This window comes from Sarcophilus harrisii, chromosome 1 (assembly GCF_902635505.1).
Source record: "Sarcophilus harrisii chromosome 1, mSarHar1.11, whole genome shotgun sequence".
Classification (NCBI taxonomy): Eukaryota; Metazoa; Chordata; class Mammalia; order Dasyuromorphia; family Dasyuridae; genus Sarcophilus; species Sarcophilus harrisii.
Window position 1 is genome coordinate 218,472,694 of NC_045426.1, and position 15,743 is coordinate 218,488,436.

The window sequence follows — 15,743 nt, forward strand, 5'->3', positions numbered from 1 at the left end:
CAGGGACAGCAAGAGACCCAGGAGGATCCAAAACCTCCTCACTCTACTCTGGAAAATGCCACCCATGTCTTTCAAATTCACTGTTTCAATGAATCTGCAGTCTCCTCAACATGGCTATTCCTATCATTGATGCAGATTGTGACTCATCTATGCCTTCACATCCTCTGTGACTCCTGCTCATTTCCTCCCACAAATGGTCCACCTCACGATGAAGATCAATAGAACAGTAATGCAATTATGTGACTATGATACTTATTTTGATAGATCCAAAATAATTGGTAGTAGATCCTCTAACAATGACAATTCTAAACTCATAATGATCTTTCAATAATCCAGTTGAAAAGTAAACTGTTCTCTCATTATTGCTTAGGAAAAGGAGCTATTCATTCAATAGAAAATTCAATCCAGTAAAAGCTATCCTGGGATAATTCTAGTTCTAACTTTAAAGACCAATATTAAAGTTAAACACAAATATAAAGATTAGTCAAGCATTTATTCATTCCTAAGATTATTATAATGTACCTACTACGCGTAAGGCTCTATGGTAGTTAAGACTTAGGGAAATTATCATATTGAAATATAATATGTAAATTCATAGTTCAAACACTACATATTTATTGATGACAATTCTATTTTATTCAACACATTGAGCATGTTGTTTAACTCTGATAACCACAGCTGTGACTTAGTTAACGATCTCCATAAATCCTACTTAGAACAGATATAGGAAAAAATTATGCAAATTAATTCTTATCTGTTTTTCTGCCCAAGGCATACTTGATATCTGATAAAACATACCAAAAAAGGGCTTTACTTAAAGAGTTAGAAAGACATTCAATGTTTTATTCAGATGATAATCTCAAGTGCAAAAAAAGACAAGCTATATGCTTTATTCATTAAGTTATTTTATTCCAGAAAGAAACTGCACATCACAGACACAGTTACAAGCTCACATTCACAAAAGGAAATGAATATAAGAAAGTCAACAGTTATTAATATGCAAAGGTACATGATTAAAAAAGACAGTAATGGATAACAACAGATGGAATTGCCTTAAATTCATACATAAAATGTCTTCTGTTTGAAAACAAAAAAGACACTGGTTCTTAAAACAGTCCTTTTTGGATGCATTGGAGCCTTTTTTGGCTCCAATGGTCTAAAATTCAAAGTGATCAAGCCATGTTCTTAGTGGGGTAGTGTAACATATACATTTAGCCTATAGGCTATATAAATCATGCATTAATTACACCTTGCAGCTAGAAAGAATATCTTCAACTAATCTCTTATAAACCCAAGCATCACCCTTAAGCCTTTGCCTCCTGATACCTACCACCTCAGGTTTGCTAAGTTGGCAAACTTCTAGCTCAAACTGCATTGTCACTTTGCCAAAATCTGACTGTGTTTGACACTTCAGTTTATAGCTGTGAAAAAACAAGAAAGTAGTTAGTAAGGAAGTCATAAATAGTCTAGATAATATATTTGACATATTAGACAATTCTGAGCTTAATAGATAAAACAGACAATCATTTTTCACATCAATGTATTTAGGCATACAATTTCAAGTCAACATGGTTATCATGCTATAGTGAAGCTGAATAAGAATCCTAAGAAATAAGGAAGTTTAAAAAAATAAAAAGCCTACTAGAATTCAGCCTTTCTCCAAATAAAATAGCTTCTTTTACATTATACTGGGTTTTTTTTTTTTTTTAATATAACCACACATACCAAGCTTTTGTCATACATTCTTCTTGTTCTACTCAAATAAATCTTTCAGTGGAGTTAACTTTAAATGTTATACTATAGTCACTGTGAAATCAAGTGCATGAAGTTATTTTATCTGTCTTGTTGCTTTGTGAATACCTATCCTCTACATCTTAGGACAATACTGACCTTTTAGTAGGACATTTTTTTTTTCTTTTCCCCACAAAAAAGGTTAGTTTATCACAATACAAAATGAGAATGGCCCATTTCAAAGGAACTACTTCACTCCAGATAATAAAAACTTTAAAAAAACAAAAAACAACCTTATTATCTCTTTTTTGGAGGACTAGTGAACTCACTTTGCAATCAGGTTAAAAAAGAATTCCAAGAAATATTATATCTTTCAATAACCTTACACAACCTTCACTTCCATCCAGTTAAACTACTCATTATTTTCCCTAGATCCTACACCAGTATTCCCTTTGCCAAATATATGTGAGAAATAGAAAAGTCCTTCAGAGAATGGACAGATAACTTCTAGGTGGGAGGATTCAGGAAAGGTCGTTGAGGGCATGGCTTCTAAATTGGACCAAAAACAATGGAGAAGTCTTTTTGCAGAGCAAGAGTGGTAGAGGTAGATTATTTAAAATTAAAACAAAACACAAAATAAACTATGAAAAATTGCAGTCTTTTTAATAAGATGGTTTGACTTTATCACCTAATAGAACTTAAATTTACATATTGCTTTATGGTTTATTAAACAAGTACCATTATCCCCATTTTCTGGATGAGGAAACTAAGACTCAGAAAAATTAGTGACCTGACATGATCAGCAAGATAAAACTGTAAGGGCAGGGATTCAAAGTCAAGTTTGGTACTTACCCTTTCTGCACAAAGTCAACATGTTTTTGTGGAAGGATAGAAATTATTTCAGCCAAAAGTTGATCTGGATTAACTAATCTGGTCGTGGTCACATTATAGTGAGCCTAAAAGAACCAACAGAAAAGAGAGGCCTCATTATCACCACACCTATCTAGTAACAATTCATATCCACTAATAACATCAGACTTAATGTTGAGTCTGCTTCTCAGACTCTGAGGATCCAAAGCTCTGCTTTCAAAAACTACCACAGAAATTCCAAGATTGGCTGGCATCCAAGATGGCAGCTTAGTGAAATTCCAAAATGTAAATTTTGGTTTTAACATTCTCTCCTCCAAATGTATTATTTTGTTTCTGTTTTTAAATCAGAAATAGTAAGTTTCTGATAGCCAAGTTATCAGATCTAACCTTTTTTCCTTCCCACTCTATAGTGGTAATATTAACAAGTATGGAAATATAAACAGAAGAAAACTGAAGCAAATGGTCTGGATAATTCATAATGGGATATACCTCCTCTGGACAACTGATGTGAGAGAATCAAAACATAGACAAAAGAATCTATGGTGATGTTAAAAAAAAAAAATATTGTGCATAACAAGTATTCCATCTATATATAACAAATCAGATTATTTTTCCACAGACTTGATTATAAATTTCAAAAACATTTATCTATATTTCTAATTGGTATTTAATAAGCAGTAGTTCAATAAACAGTATTAAGTTTCTATGCTTTTCATCTCCTTACACTTAATAATCTGAAAATAAAACATAAAAAGACTTATCATGTAAAGGAATCTTTTACAAAATGAAGACTATCTGATTTTTAATTCAAAATTTAACATATAAAAATAATAACTGCTGACACATACATAGTAGTTTACAGTTTGTAAGGAGTATCTCCATATGTGATCTCTCACAACAGATCTGCAAGTATTTTTATCTCCATTTCACAGAGGAAAAAACAAAGGCTTTTGCTCAGACTACAGCTACCACCAAGTATGAGAGGTGGTCTCCTGACTCCCAGCCCAAGGATCTTCCACTTACACACAGCTTCATGGCCTAGAAATTAGAAGCAGCCTAAGTGCTGGTTCCAGATCAGCTTTAAAAAACTTGGCTAACGAGATCAACCAAATCATTTCTAATGGAGCAGTAATGAACTGAACTAGCTATACCCAGAAAAAGAACTCTGGGAGATGACTAAAAACCATTACATTGAATTCCCAATCCCCTATATTTATGCACACCTGCATTTTTGATTTCCTTCACAAGCTAATTGCACACCTGCATTTTTGATTTCCTTCACAAGCTAATTGTACAATAATTCAGAGTCTGATTCTTTTTGTACAGCAAAATAATGTTTTGGTCATGTATACTTATTGTGTATCTAAGTTATATTTTAATATATTTAACATCTACTGGTCATCCTGCCATTTAGGGGAGGGGGTGTGGGGGGGTAAGAGGTGAAAAATTGGAAGAAGAGGTTTGGCAATTGTTAATGCTGTAAAGTTACCCATGTATATATCCTGTAAATAAAAGGCTATTAAATTTAAAAAAAAAAAAAAAACTTGGCTAAATAAACCCTAACATTCCTTCCAGTTTTAAAGTGATTTTAACTAAAACAAGGTATTGCTGCATACAAAGGGGAAAAAAAACCAAACTCTTAAGCCAAATTCATGAAAGAAAATGCTTTAGCCCACCAAAAAAAATAATAAAATAAAATAAAATAAAAATAAGGAAAACTGGGGAGATAGAGAGAGGGTATTAATTATATTTAACATTCAATGCTGAATTAATGAAGTTTTTTTTTTTGTCAAAATAGCTAAATGGCAATATATTCTGTATATATAGCCATAATGCCAATAATACAACAGGTTATCCTTATATCATTTTTCTAACTACTTTTAAAAAATCACATATGGATCATGAACATAAATGAAGAGAAAGTGAAATTTGAGAATCACAAGCAAGAATTAATACATTTCTACTCCTTTTTTGTAGTGCCTTTCAAAGAATGTGAAAACCATAAATGACCTGAGAAGCATCAAGTTTAATTTTCTTATTTTACAGATTAGAAAACAGACCCTAAGAAGAGAAGTGATTTGCACAAGATCACCCTGGTAATTGCTGGGAGAAAGAACCAGAAACCCATCCACTGATTGCCAAGCCAGGGGATTTCCCCTACCCACTAAGCCAGATTAATAACATCTATAATCAAACTACCTTCATTCTTCTTCCATAAGGTTGGAATTCTTAAAAGAAAGGAGCAATTGATAACACTGTGTAAGGATAAAGAGAGCTATTAATAGGTCAATTCCTAAAGGCTTCATTGACTAATTATAAGATCATAATATTTACATACTTCAAATTAAGGTGAAGAAACATTCTATGTAGATCACACATTACAACAAAAAATTCCAAGTATAGTACAATTCCAAAAATGCACCTTAGGAACAATGATGAAGAGAACCAAAGAAAAAGAGCATTAGCCAGAACAGTCCAAGACTGTCAGAAATCTGTTAGCACTTGAGAGAGGAAGAAGTAAGAGGTGAGGCATAGGTTATAAAGCCAGAAGGGTGCTTGCCCTGAACTGTAGAAGCAGTACACAAAGCCAGGTCCATCCGGGTTACTGCACATGTAGACAGGGCTGGGTAGTAGGTGTACACCCAACTCCTCCAAGGTAGCCTCAAGCCAGAGTCCTAGAAGCCTAAACCTCAAAAGAAGACACAGCCACAGAGCACCCAGGGAGCCCCACAGTGCTACAGCAGAAGATGGGCCCGCAGGGCACCAAGTACTATAGCAGAAGACACAGGCCAACACAGCACCCACTAAGCACCAGCAAAGAGCCTTGCAAGGACTCTTGTAAGCAGCACAATCAAGGACATCTGCCTGGGGTTTGTCACTACCACAGTGGAGGATACAACTAATTCCAGGGAGAGGACTGTGCAAGGAGTAAACACAAAAAGACCTATACTAAAACACATGTTTGGTCATCAGGACATAGACCCAAATGCCAGGGATTCCAGGCTACCTAATCCAACATCCAGACCACAAGGAACAGAATCAAAGCAGGCCTAACATCCAAGAGTGTAGGAGACAACAGAATCTGGCCCTGGCATAAAGTCTCAATCCAGAAACTGAGGTTGGCAATATAATTAAACAGAAGAAAATGCTGGATCCAACAAAGAAACACTATAGGCTGATGACCAAAAAGCAAACAGATTAACTCCATAACATTTAAGGAAAGAAAAGGGGAAAAAAAAAAAAAGACATAATAGAAGAGAAGATATAAGAAAGGTGGAAGGAGAACTCACTATATATAGATAATTGGAATAAGCAAGAAGATGTACATGAAAGCACGAAGGAAGGATTTGATCTCCTTTACCCCTTTCACACACAAACTGAGGATAGAAATATATTAAACTCAATGTATATTATTTTTCCTTTTTGAAAATAAATTTACCCTTAGTCTTCTTGGTCCATCTCTAGTAGATCCCTTCTTTTTGTTTGGAGTAAGCATTGTAATCATTTTATCTAACCCCCTTTCAAGACTTCCAAACATTTTGGTTCCTTTTCTCTTTTGAGGACTGTCTCTATGTGCTTGATTAAGATCCAATTCCACTGAACGGCATCTTTAAAAGAAAAATGTAGCCATAAAATTAATTATTGACCTAATATTATTCCAACATATTATCTTTTATACAATGTATTTGTGACCGCTTTCTGCAAAATTTTCTGTTACAGAATCCCCTTCCCCTTTATTTGAAACAAAGTTTCAGCAAATTCTTTATGGTAAGATTTTTTTTTTTAATTATATTTTTAATTCTATAAAGAGTATCAAAAACCCTAACTGATTTTTAAAACATTTATGTTTTTGGATTAATTGTATTCCTAAATCTAACAACATACAAGCAACTTATTTAATAAGAAGAATATGATCAGAGTAACTAGGTAGCACTAGCCCTGAAGTCAGGAGAAGCCAAGTTCAAATCTGGTCTCAGACACTTAACACTTCCTAGCTATGTAGCCCTGGGCAAGTCACTTAACCCCAATTGTCTCAGAGGGGGGAAAAAAAAAAAAAAAAAGAAGAATATGATCTATTGTAAAGTGTTCCAATTAGACAGTGTATATTGACTGCAAAAATTCACCTTTTAAGCTGCTTCCCAACAATTTAATTTTCTTTGTTATTTACTTAAACTGGCATTTTTTGGAGGGGAGAGGGGACAGGAAATTTTAATCTACTTAAAAATTGAAATTAGTTTGTTAAATTTGGAACAGATCACTGGGCCTGGAATCAAAAAGATCTGAACTCAAAGCTGAGTTCATTCTCCTGACACTTACTTGCTGTTTGACCCTGAGCAAGTCATAGAAACTCTACCTCGGTTTCTTCAACTGTAACAGAGGGTTATTATATAATAAAAGCATCTATCTACCAGGTTTGTTGTGAGGATCAAATGAAATAATAATTATAAAGCATTTAGCACAGTCCCTGAAACATAGTAAATGCTATATAATTATTACGTATCATCATTATTATCATTAAATGTCTTTGTAAATCTTGAGAGAATCAACAAAACTATCTGTAAACAAACACCATAAAGAGTAAAGTCAATCCAAATTGGTCAAAGTTATTTGTGTCTCTTCAGTGTCTAGAGTTGCAGATCATAGAATCTATTGCTAAAAGGAACCTCAGGGTTTCAAACTCAAACCTATCATATTGTAGACAGGGAAATCAAGGCCCAAGGAGGTTAAGAGATTCATATATGTTCACAGGGATAAAGAACTAGACCTGAATAAACCTTGACAAAGTTCTACTCTGTACTGAACAATGAACTAAATCATTATTTTGAACAATGAACTAAATCATTATTTTATAGAATCAAAGATCTGGAGTGAATCTTGGAAATAATCTAGCCCAATACCCTAATTTTACAGAAAGAAAAGTGGGGGTGGGGGTGGAGGGGAACCTTGTAGTTCACAGAAATGACGAACAGTTGATCTTAATGTCAAAGCCAGGATTAGAATGCAAGGCTCTTGCTGCTATTCAGGGTCTTTTGCACAATACTCCCTGCTCCTTCATACACTAATTCCATAATGCCAAACTAGACTTAATCTAACAGCACATAGAAGAATTATATAATCTAGAGAATAATTTAAACAGAGTTGTTCATATCCAATAACATATCACTGAGTATATGACCTGAGGAAATCTGGTCACATCTTAGGTGAACTAAGTATTTAAGAAACTATAAATACTTACCGTCTCTCAGGACTAATAATGGCTGTTGGTAATTCCTTTGATTTCTCTGGATTTGTACTTTTAATCAGTATTTCTTCTTTGCACTGATTTCTCTCTGATGAATAGTACATAAAATTTAAGTTGTAGATATATTTTAAAATTGGAAATTAGCATCAATATCTAAAAGTTTTTCTTAGAAATTTCAAATACTATTATTTCTCCAAATAAAATTCTCATCAGAATGTCAAAATTTAACAATCAGTACATACTGACAAAGGTCAACCACCTTTCATGGTGATGGCAAAAATGAAGCTCAAAAAATATGTAAAACTAGAGATAATCAAGTAATACAGTGATTGCTAGCTTTTAAATGATGGGAACAGTGGAGAGTAGTTAGAATCTGCTCAAATATCTGTGTTCTTCTTGCCTCATGCTGTCATCAAAGCAAGAAAAGCAGTTGGAGTAGACTTCTCTTATATACTTAAAGAAGTCAAATGGAAAAATAGAACCAACTTTATAAGCAACTTTCGAAAGATACCCATTCTATAAAGCAAAGTATAATTAAACTTAAAACCACTTTTAAAGATTCATGGTAATGCCAAGGTAGGGTATTAAAAAGAGACACAAAAAAGACATGATATCATTAGCCTAATCTCCCAGTGCGAGAACTCCCTCCACCAACACTGATTACAGCCCATGTATAACTTGAAAAACAAGTCCTAGGAAATTCCTGAAGAGACTCAGAGATTAAAGAATATGCCATGGTCACATAGCTAATAAGAGGCAGTATGTCAGCACTGCAAAAAATCCTGTGCCAAACTGAGCCAATTCTTTATCTTGCTGAATATCCTTTCCCAGTTATACTTAAGTAAAATTTATTTTGTTAGCAGTCGGCTGACCTAAAGTGTTTTATTTTATTCTAAATCTAGGCCCAGACCATGAAGCTGGACTACAACAGAGATGGGGGGAGGAAGGGTTGATATAGCCATAGGGAGAGGAAAAGATGATGTGCACTCATTGGTTGTTAATAACATAAGGTCAACCATAACAAGAGAATGAGTAAAAGAAAAAATTATATAAGGATGCTTATATAATATTTAAGAAAATTTACTCATAACTTGAATGAGATGATAGAAATTCCTTAATACATTTTCCTAAGTTAGACCATATGGCTCTCTTCTAAATTACAATATTTCAAAGACCACAGCAGTCTTTTTCCTAGGTGAATTTTAACACATCTACCTAGAAACAAAATGGAAAAACTCTAGATTTGTAATCAGAGAACTTGGGTTCAGATCTCATGTCTGAGAACCCAACCATCTGACTGACCTTAAGCAAACCACTTTAGTTTGCTGGGCCTTGGATTGTCTATAAAATGGAAGAAGAGAGCAGAAGGGGATCTCTGACGGTCTTAAAAGATCCCTTCTAACTCAACGTATAAACTTATAATGCTAAACTATTCTTTACAGAAAATCAGCACTAGAAGGGATGCCAACTTGTACAATCACTAAGAATCCCTTTAGCAACATTGTTAACAAGTAAAAGATGCTTAAAGGCTTCAAGTAAAGAGGAACCCATCACCTACTAAGTCTGCTAATTTGATTCCTAGGATATGTCAGAAAGTTTTCTTCTGCTTCTCTGAAATTTCCACTTATTGCTTCTAGATCTGTTCTCCAGGACAAAGCAAGACAATCTAATCCTCTTTTCCATATCATAGGCTTTTAGACATCTAGCTCCTCAAATCACCTCTTAGAAGTTTCTTTTCCTTAAAAGTTTTTAACATACACACACACAGACACAGACACAGACACACACGCGCGCGCGTGCCCACGAGATTGAGAATATCAATATGGATATAGTTAAGTTTTTTCCATCAACTCAATGGTTGAATAAGAATCTCATATTTAGAGCCTAAAGTCTGTAAATCATCCAAGTGGAGGAAAGGAATTAATTCATATTAATACAATCAATATAATGGCTAATTTTTTTACATGTTTTGCATGACTTTACATGTATAAGTGATATTTTGCCTGCCTTTTCAATAGGTGAAGGAGTTAGAGGGTAAGAAAGAATCTGGACCTCAAAATTCAAAAACAATAAAAATAAATAACTCACACACTAAATAAATGTAAAGAATGGTATAAATAATTTTAAAATTCTTAATTTAAGTAGAGATCAGGGGGAGCCAGAGAAATAAAAAAAGTTAACAACTAAAAGAAAGAATTGTGTCTAGCTTCTTCTTATGCCAAGGACACCAAGAAAAGTCTTTATATGGGACACTCCATCATCATGCTTTCTTATATAATAAATAAAAGAAAGGAATTACTACTGTACAGATAGTTGCAGCTTTTACTTCAACATGTGTTGCAGGGGATAAATAAATAATATAAATTCTATAAATAACTTCACAAGATGCTCAAAAGTCAAATCAACACACAACTTGATTATTTGATTACTTCAAATTGAAGAAGGGCACAGGAAAAAACATTAAGGCATTTATTGTACCTAAGGGCCAGGCATTGTGCAGGTCACTGAACATGCAAAAATAAAACAGTTTCTGACCTCAAGAAGCTTTTATTTTGTAAGACCAGCAAAATGTTAGTTGGGAGGGGAAGGTATTAGCAATTAGGGTAGGCCTATCAGAGGTGGTATTTGAACTAAGTTCAAATTAGTGAGTTCAGAAACAAACATGAGTGCAAAAACATATAAAACAAAAAACAATGTTATGTCAGAAGAATAGCAAGAAGGTGGTTTAACTTAAATGTGGAGTATATGAAAGTATAGAAGGCTGAAAGAAGGCTAAAGCTACATTATAAAAGACTTAAAATGGAATTTGTAATAGAAAGAGCTCTAGACTTGGAGTCAAAGAAATTTGATTCAAATTCCAACTACTAATTACATATCTGACCAGATGGAAGTAATTTAGTTGGTAAGGATGTCAATTTCCTCAACTGTAAAATAGATTACATGATGTGTAAACTCCTGAACAAGGTCAGTAACATTGTCTGGAAAATGCTGAGAATAAGCTATGAAAGCCACTCTTCCAAAGCCCCTTGCTTGACCAAGAAGATTTAGCAACATATTTTAGTAAAAGTAACTAGTTGCCTAAAAAAAGTGACAGAAATCAGAGGTGGATGAGGGAAAAAAGGGTGTAAAAAAAGCTGATATTTAGGGAGAAATGTTACTGAAAGAAACTAACTTTTGCCCAGATAGAAAGACATGCATTTTGATGCAGGTTACTGTGTATAAACAACTGCTAGGTGATCCTGATGATGGAATGACATTCAGGAAGTAAAAGAAAAAGAACTACAGTTCTGAAGGAAACATGCTTCACTGAATGTGAAGTCTCATAATTCTGAGAAAAGAGGAAAATTTTAGCTATGTTTTCTGCCACTTTGTTTCCTATTGCTTTTGGTCAAAGTCACCTGGGCCAATAAACTATCTAGATAAATCCACGTCTCTTCTAAACCTGGGAAGATTATGATGATAAAAACAGAACAAAGAACTTTTACAACTCTGCATCTTATATCCTGTAAATGGCTGGCTTGCAAGTAGGAGTAATAAGTAGCAAAGCTGGACTTCATAGCCATGTCTTCACATTCCAAATCCTGAATACTTTACACTGCCCTAAACTATTCTGCTACCTTCCATTATTAAGTCAGGAGTAATCCAAGCAAATGCTAAATATCTATCAATTGACATCAGTTATTTGCATTTAAATGAAGCACTAATCTCTTCAAAAGATACTATTCCCACCTTCTAATAACATCAGGGAAGCTTTTCTGTTCTTAAGAAGAATAAGTTTGTCTGTGACAGGTAAAGGTCTGGCATTGAAGCAGCTACAATTCTCCAACATTTTACAGATAGAAAACCGAAAATAAGCAGACGTTTGATTCGTTGGCTTCAAATATGAATTGTGGATAATTGAGAGTTGACTACACTTGCACTCTAAGTATCAGAAACTATAGAAGATCCTTTCGAAAAGGTTGATCATCCATCTCAATTCCCATTCAAGCACTCGACTAATTTGATCTAAGAATACATCAAAGGGACATCTATTTTTTCACTATGACTTAACCCAAACTTCTAATGCATATAATCTATACCTTTATAAGGAGGAGGATTTGGTACAGTTAATATTCCTCTTTCATGAACACTCTTGCTAACAGGAGTCTTTGGAATTGGCAGTACAAAATGTTCTTCATCCTTCATAGCAGACTTAGCAGACTTAGGCATGCACACATTTTCTTTGTTCTCCAATTTCTTTTTGGCTGCTCTGCACAATATTGGAGTTAACGGCTTAGATTCCACATCGTTTGATTCTGTCCAGTGTTTTGCAAGCTACAAAAAAGTATTGAATGAAGCTTATTGCAGTATGGAAAAAGTTAATGTCTTATATCACACTCTAATCATTTAAAAATTACCATACAATACATTTTTAAAAATTCAACAAAAATAAAAGGAATGAGCAGTATCTGTGTACTTAAAGGCATGTAGAGCTAGCAGATATTAGTAAATATCAATCATTTTAGGTTCATTTTAGGTTCAAAACTGTATCAACAGACTTGCTGATTAATTAATCAATCAATAAACATTTATTAAGCACCTACTATGTGCCAAATACTGTGCTAAGTATTGTAAAAAGCGTAAAGGCCAATCCTTGTCCCAAAGAAACTTAAAATCCAAAGGGGGAAATAACATGCAAACAAATAAAAAGCAAATATATAGGATAAATAGCTTATGTTTATGGAAATCAGGAATTGCTAGATTTTCTTTCATGCATGATCTCTAGTTCAAGATGTATTTCTTTTTTTTTCTTTTCTTGTTATTTTGAACTCAATAAACACCAACCAAAATGACGATTTCCATATATTGTAGAAAAGAAGAGAATATTACATGAAACTGCACAATATTTTTTTCCTTTTTTTTTTTTTTTTGCTGAGGCAATTGGGGTCATGTGACTTGCCCAGGGTCACACAGCTAGGAAGTATTAAGTGTCTGAGACCCTCCTGACTTCAGGGTGACGCTTATCCACTGCGCCAACTAGCTGCCCCCACAATATATTTTCAATATTAGTTTTCTACTTCACTGGTATATTTAAGTTGAACAGTTTACATATAATTTTAAGTTAATTTCTATTTAAGACAAGTTTCCTATATGACTTTGGGAGACTTTAAAACCATCTTTGCAAATGAAATATCTTCAAATGCTTCATAAATAAGTGGGAATTCTAAGGTTTCAAATACATAATTATTTTTGTGAGTCACTCTTCAAACTCAAATTATTTTAACTATTCAGTGGCCTGAGCAGGAGAGGTAAGGAATAGTTAAATGGATTATCTAGGAAAAACTGTATTTTGAGATTCATTAAATTAGGTAGGCTGGCTTGAGGAATGGGGAGGAGGGGTGACTTTTTTGAACCAATTACTTTTTCAAATCTAAGACATATTTCCAATTTAAGGGTTTATTTTAAGGTTCCAATTTAAGCTATAATATCTTATAGCTAAAAAGAACTTCAAAGACTAACAAACCCAACTCATAACTAAAAGAAATCTCTTCTGTGGTATTCCTGATAAACTGTCACCAAACTTCTACTTGTGCTTCTCATTAAAAAGAAACCTCTATCTCCTGAGGAAATCTATTTTTGATTAGCTTTATAGGAATCTTTCCTTGCATCAATCAAGCCTAAATCTGCCCCCCCTGCAAATTCTACCCACTCCTTCTAGTTATGGCTTCTAGATTCAAGGCAGAATAAATATAATCAATCTTCCACATAATAGTACTTCCAATACTTAAGTACAGTTATCATGTCCCGCCCAAGCCTTCTCTTTGCCAATCTAAACATTTCCGTTCCTTTACCCAATCCTAATGACAGAGCATGCATTCTCACCATTCTGCGGGGAATTTTTGGAAACTTAATTGTGAGAGCACCAATCAGACTGATTAACAAAAATAAAAAAACAAATGTTGAAGGAGATGTAGAAAAATAGGGACACTAATGCACTGTTGGTACAATTGTGAACTAGCCCAACTATTTTGAAGAACAATTTGGAATTATGCCCAAAGGGCTATAAAGCTATGCATCCCATTTAACATAGTAATACCAGTTCTGGACCTCAAGGAGATCAAAGAAAAAGGAAAATGTTTTTGTACAAAAATATTTATAGCAATTCTTTTTTTGTGGTGACAAAGAATTGGAATTTGAGGGAATGTTCATCAATTGGAGAATGATTGAACAAGTCGTGGTATATGATCATGAGGGGATAATCTTGTACTATAAGAAATGATGAGCACAATGGTTTCAGAAAAACCTGGGAACTTAAATGAATTCATGCAAAGTGAAATGAGCAAAATCAGGAGACTATTATATACGTAAAAGCAATATTGTAATGATAATTAGCTTAGCAACTTTGATCAATACAATGATCCAGGACAATTCCAAAAGAACCATGATAAAAAATGCTATCAACCTCCAAAGAGAGAACTGATGAAGTCCAAGTTTCAAACTGTAGCATAATTTTTCATTTTCTTTATTTTATTTGCTTTTTTGTTGTTTTATAACACAGCAAAAATTAAGTATGTCCTTACATGTATAATCAATATCATATTGCTAGCCTCAGTGAGTGAGAGAGGGACTAGAAAGGAGAGAATTTAAAACTCAAAAAAATTTTAAAGGGATAGCAAAAAATTATTTTTAAAGTAAGTAATAATGAAAGGCAGCATAAGATAGTGGACAAAATTTTGGTGGGAGAAGTTGGGTTCCAATCTTGCCCTTTACTCCTACTAAGTAGCCACAAATGGATCACTTATCTGAACCTGAATTTTCTCATCTGTAAACCAAGTACAACAATGCATGTTTGGAAAAAAAACAAAAAAATTTTTTTAAATTAAAAATAAAAGCAAAAACAAACAGACAAAAATAATAAAAAATAAAATAATAAAAAAAAAATACCTGTTCGTATCGCTCCCTTAGTTAAGATTTTTTAGTAATATGTTTTGAAATACTTCTATTTTGATAACATGTTTTGAAGTAGTTCTATTCTGGTTTCTTTTAACTGACAAAGTTAGCTTTTCAAACACTACAATTATCTCATAACAGTGAGAATTAAGACTAACCACAGTTAAGTAACAAAAAGACTTAAAAATTTACCTGTAATTCTTCCAATAAAGAAGTACTTGTTTGTTCTCCACTGACAGATGGGAGTCTTAATCGAACTGGTTTTCCATGAGATTTCTTAGCAAGAAGTAGATGATAGGTAGCTGTAAGTTGATCATATTGCCACTGGGGAAAAACAAAACATACAATTGTTTGGAATATTAATATACTGGTTTCTGACACATGTAATTATTAGAACTGTGTACTTCTTGATCCCACCATGAGATTTGCTCTCTACCTGAAGCGTCAGCTCACTTTAAAAACAGGAAAACTACTTTTAACTCAGAAGCAGTATAAAATCAGGTGGTCAAGGAGAATCTGGCCTGCGTGCTATAGTTTTCCAAATCCTGCTTCATATTATGGTAGTTTTTGGTTATAACCTGGGATTTAATCTGTGTAGGAAATACACCTGAGAGTATAAATTTTCCCTTATTAGAGTAATTTATCATCTTAGAGAGTTGTCTGCAAGAAATGAGATATAAAGACAGTAAATAAACATTTATAAAATGCTTACTATGTGTCAGACACTGTGAAAGGCAAAAGATAGTCCCTGCACTGGAGGAATTCATCATCTAATGGAGGAGACAACACGTAAATAATCATATACCAACAAGTTGTATATAGGATAAATCAACAGAGGGAAGGATTGGAAAGATATTCCTGTAGAAGGAGAGATTTTATTTAGGACTTGAAAGAAGCTAGACAATTCAGTAGGGGACATGAGGAGAGAGAATATTCTAAGTGTGGAAGACAGCCAGAAAAATGTCTGTAA

At 33.7% G+C, this 15,743-nt stretch overlaps 1 protein-coding gene across 2 annotated transcripts in view; it reads right to left on the reverse strand.

Annotated features, from left to right (window-relative positions):
- Nucleotides 1-860: 860 nt before the first annotated feature.
- MELK (maternal embryonic leucine zipper kinase) overlaps nucleotides 861-15,743 on the reverse strand; it is a 75,968-nt gene continuing 61,085 nt past the window's right edge. Inside the window, exons 12-17 of one of the 2 annotated variants that reach the window (XM_031937181.1) lie at nucleotides 14,966-15,097; nucleotides 11,923-12,157; nucleotides 7,838-7,931; nucleotides 6,041-6,209; nucleotides 2,584-2,687; nucleotides 861-1,421 (exon numbers count right to left, since the gene is read on the reverse strand). In XM_031937181.1, the coding sequence (XP_031793041.1) occupies nucleotides 1,244-1,421; nucleotides 2,584-2,687; nucleotides 6,041-6,209; nucleotides 7,838-7,931; nucleotides 11,923-12,157; nucleotides 14,966-15,097 (912 nt within the window). In that variant the 3' untranslated portion in view covers nucleotides 861-1,243. The remainder of the gene's footprint in view (nucleotides 1,422-2,583; nucleotides 2,688-6,040; nucleotides 6,210-7,837; nucleotides 7,932-11,922; nucleotides 12,158-14,965; nucleotides 15,098-15,743) is intronic. The other variant, XM_031937175.1, reaches the window with a different exon arrangement.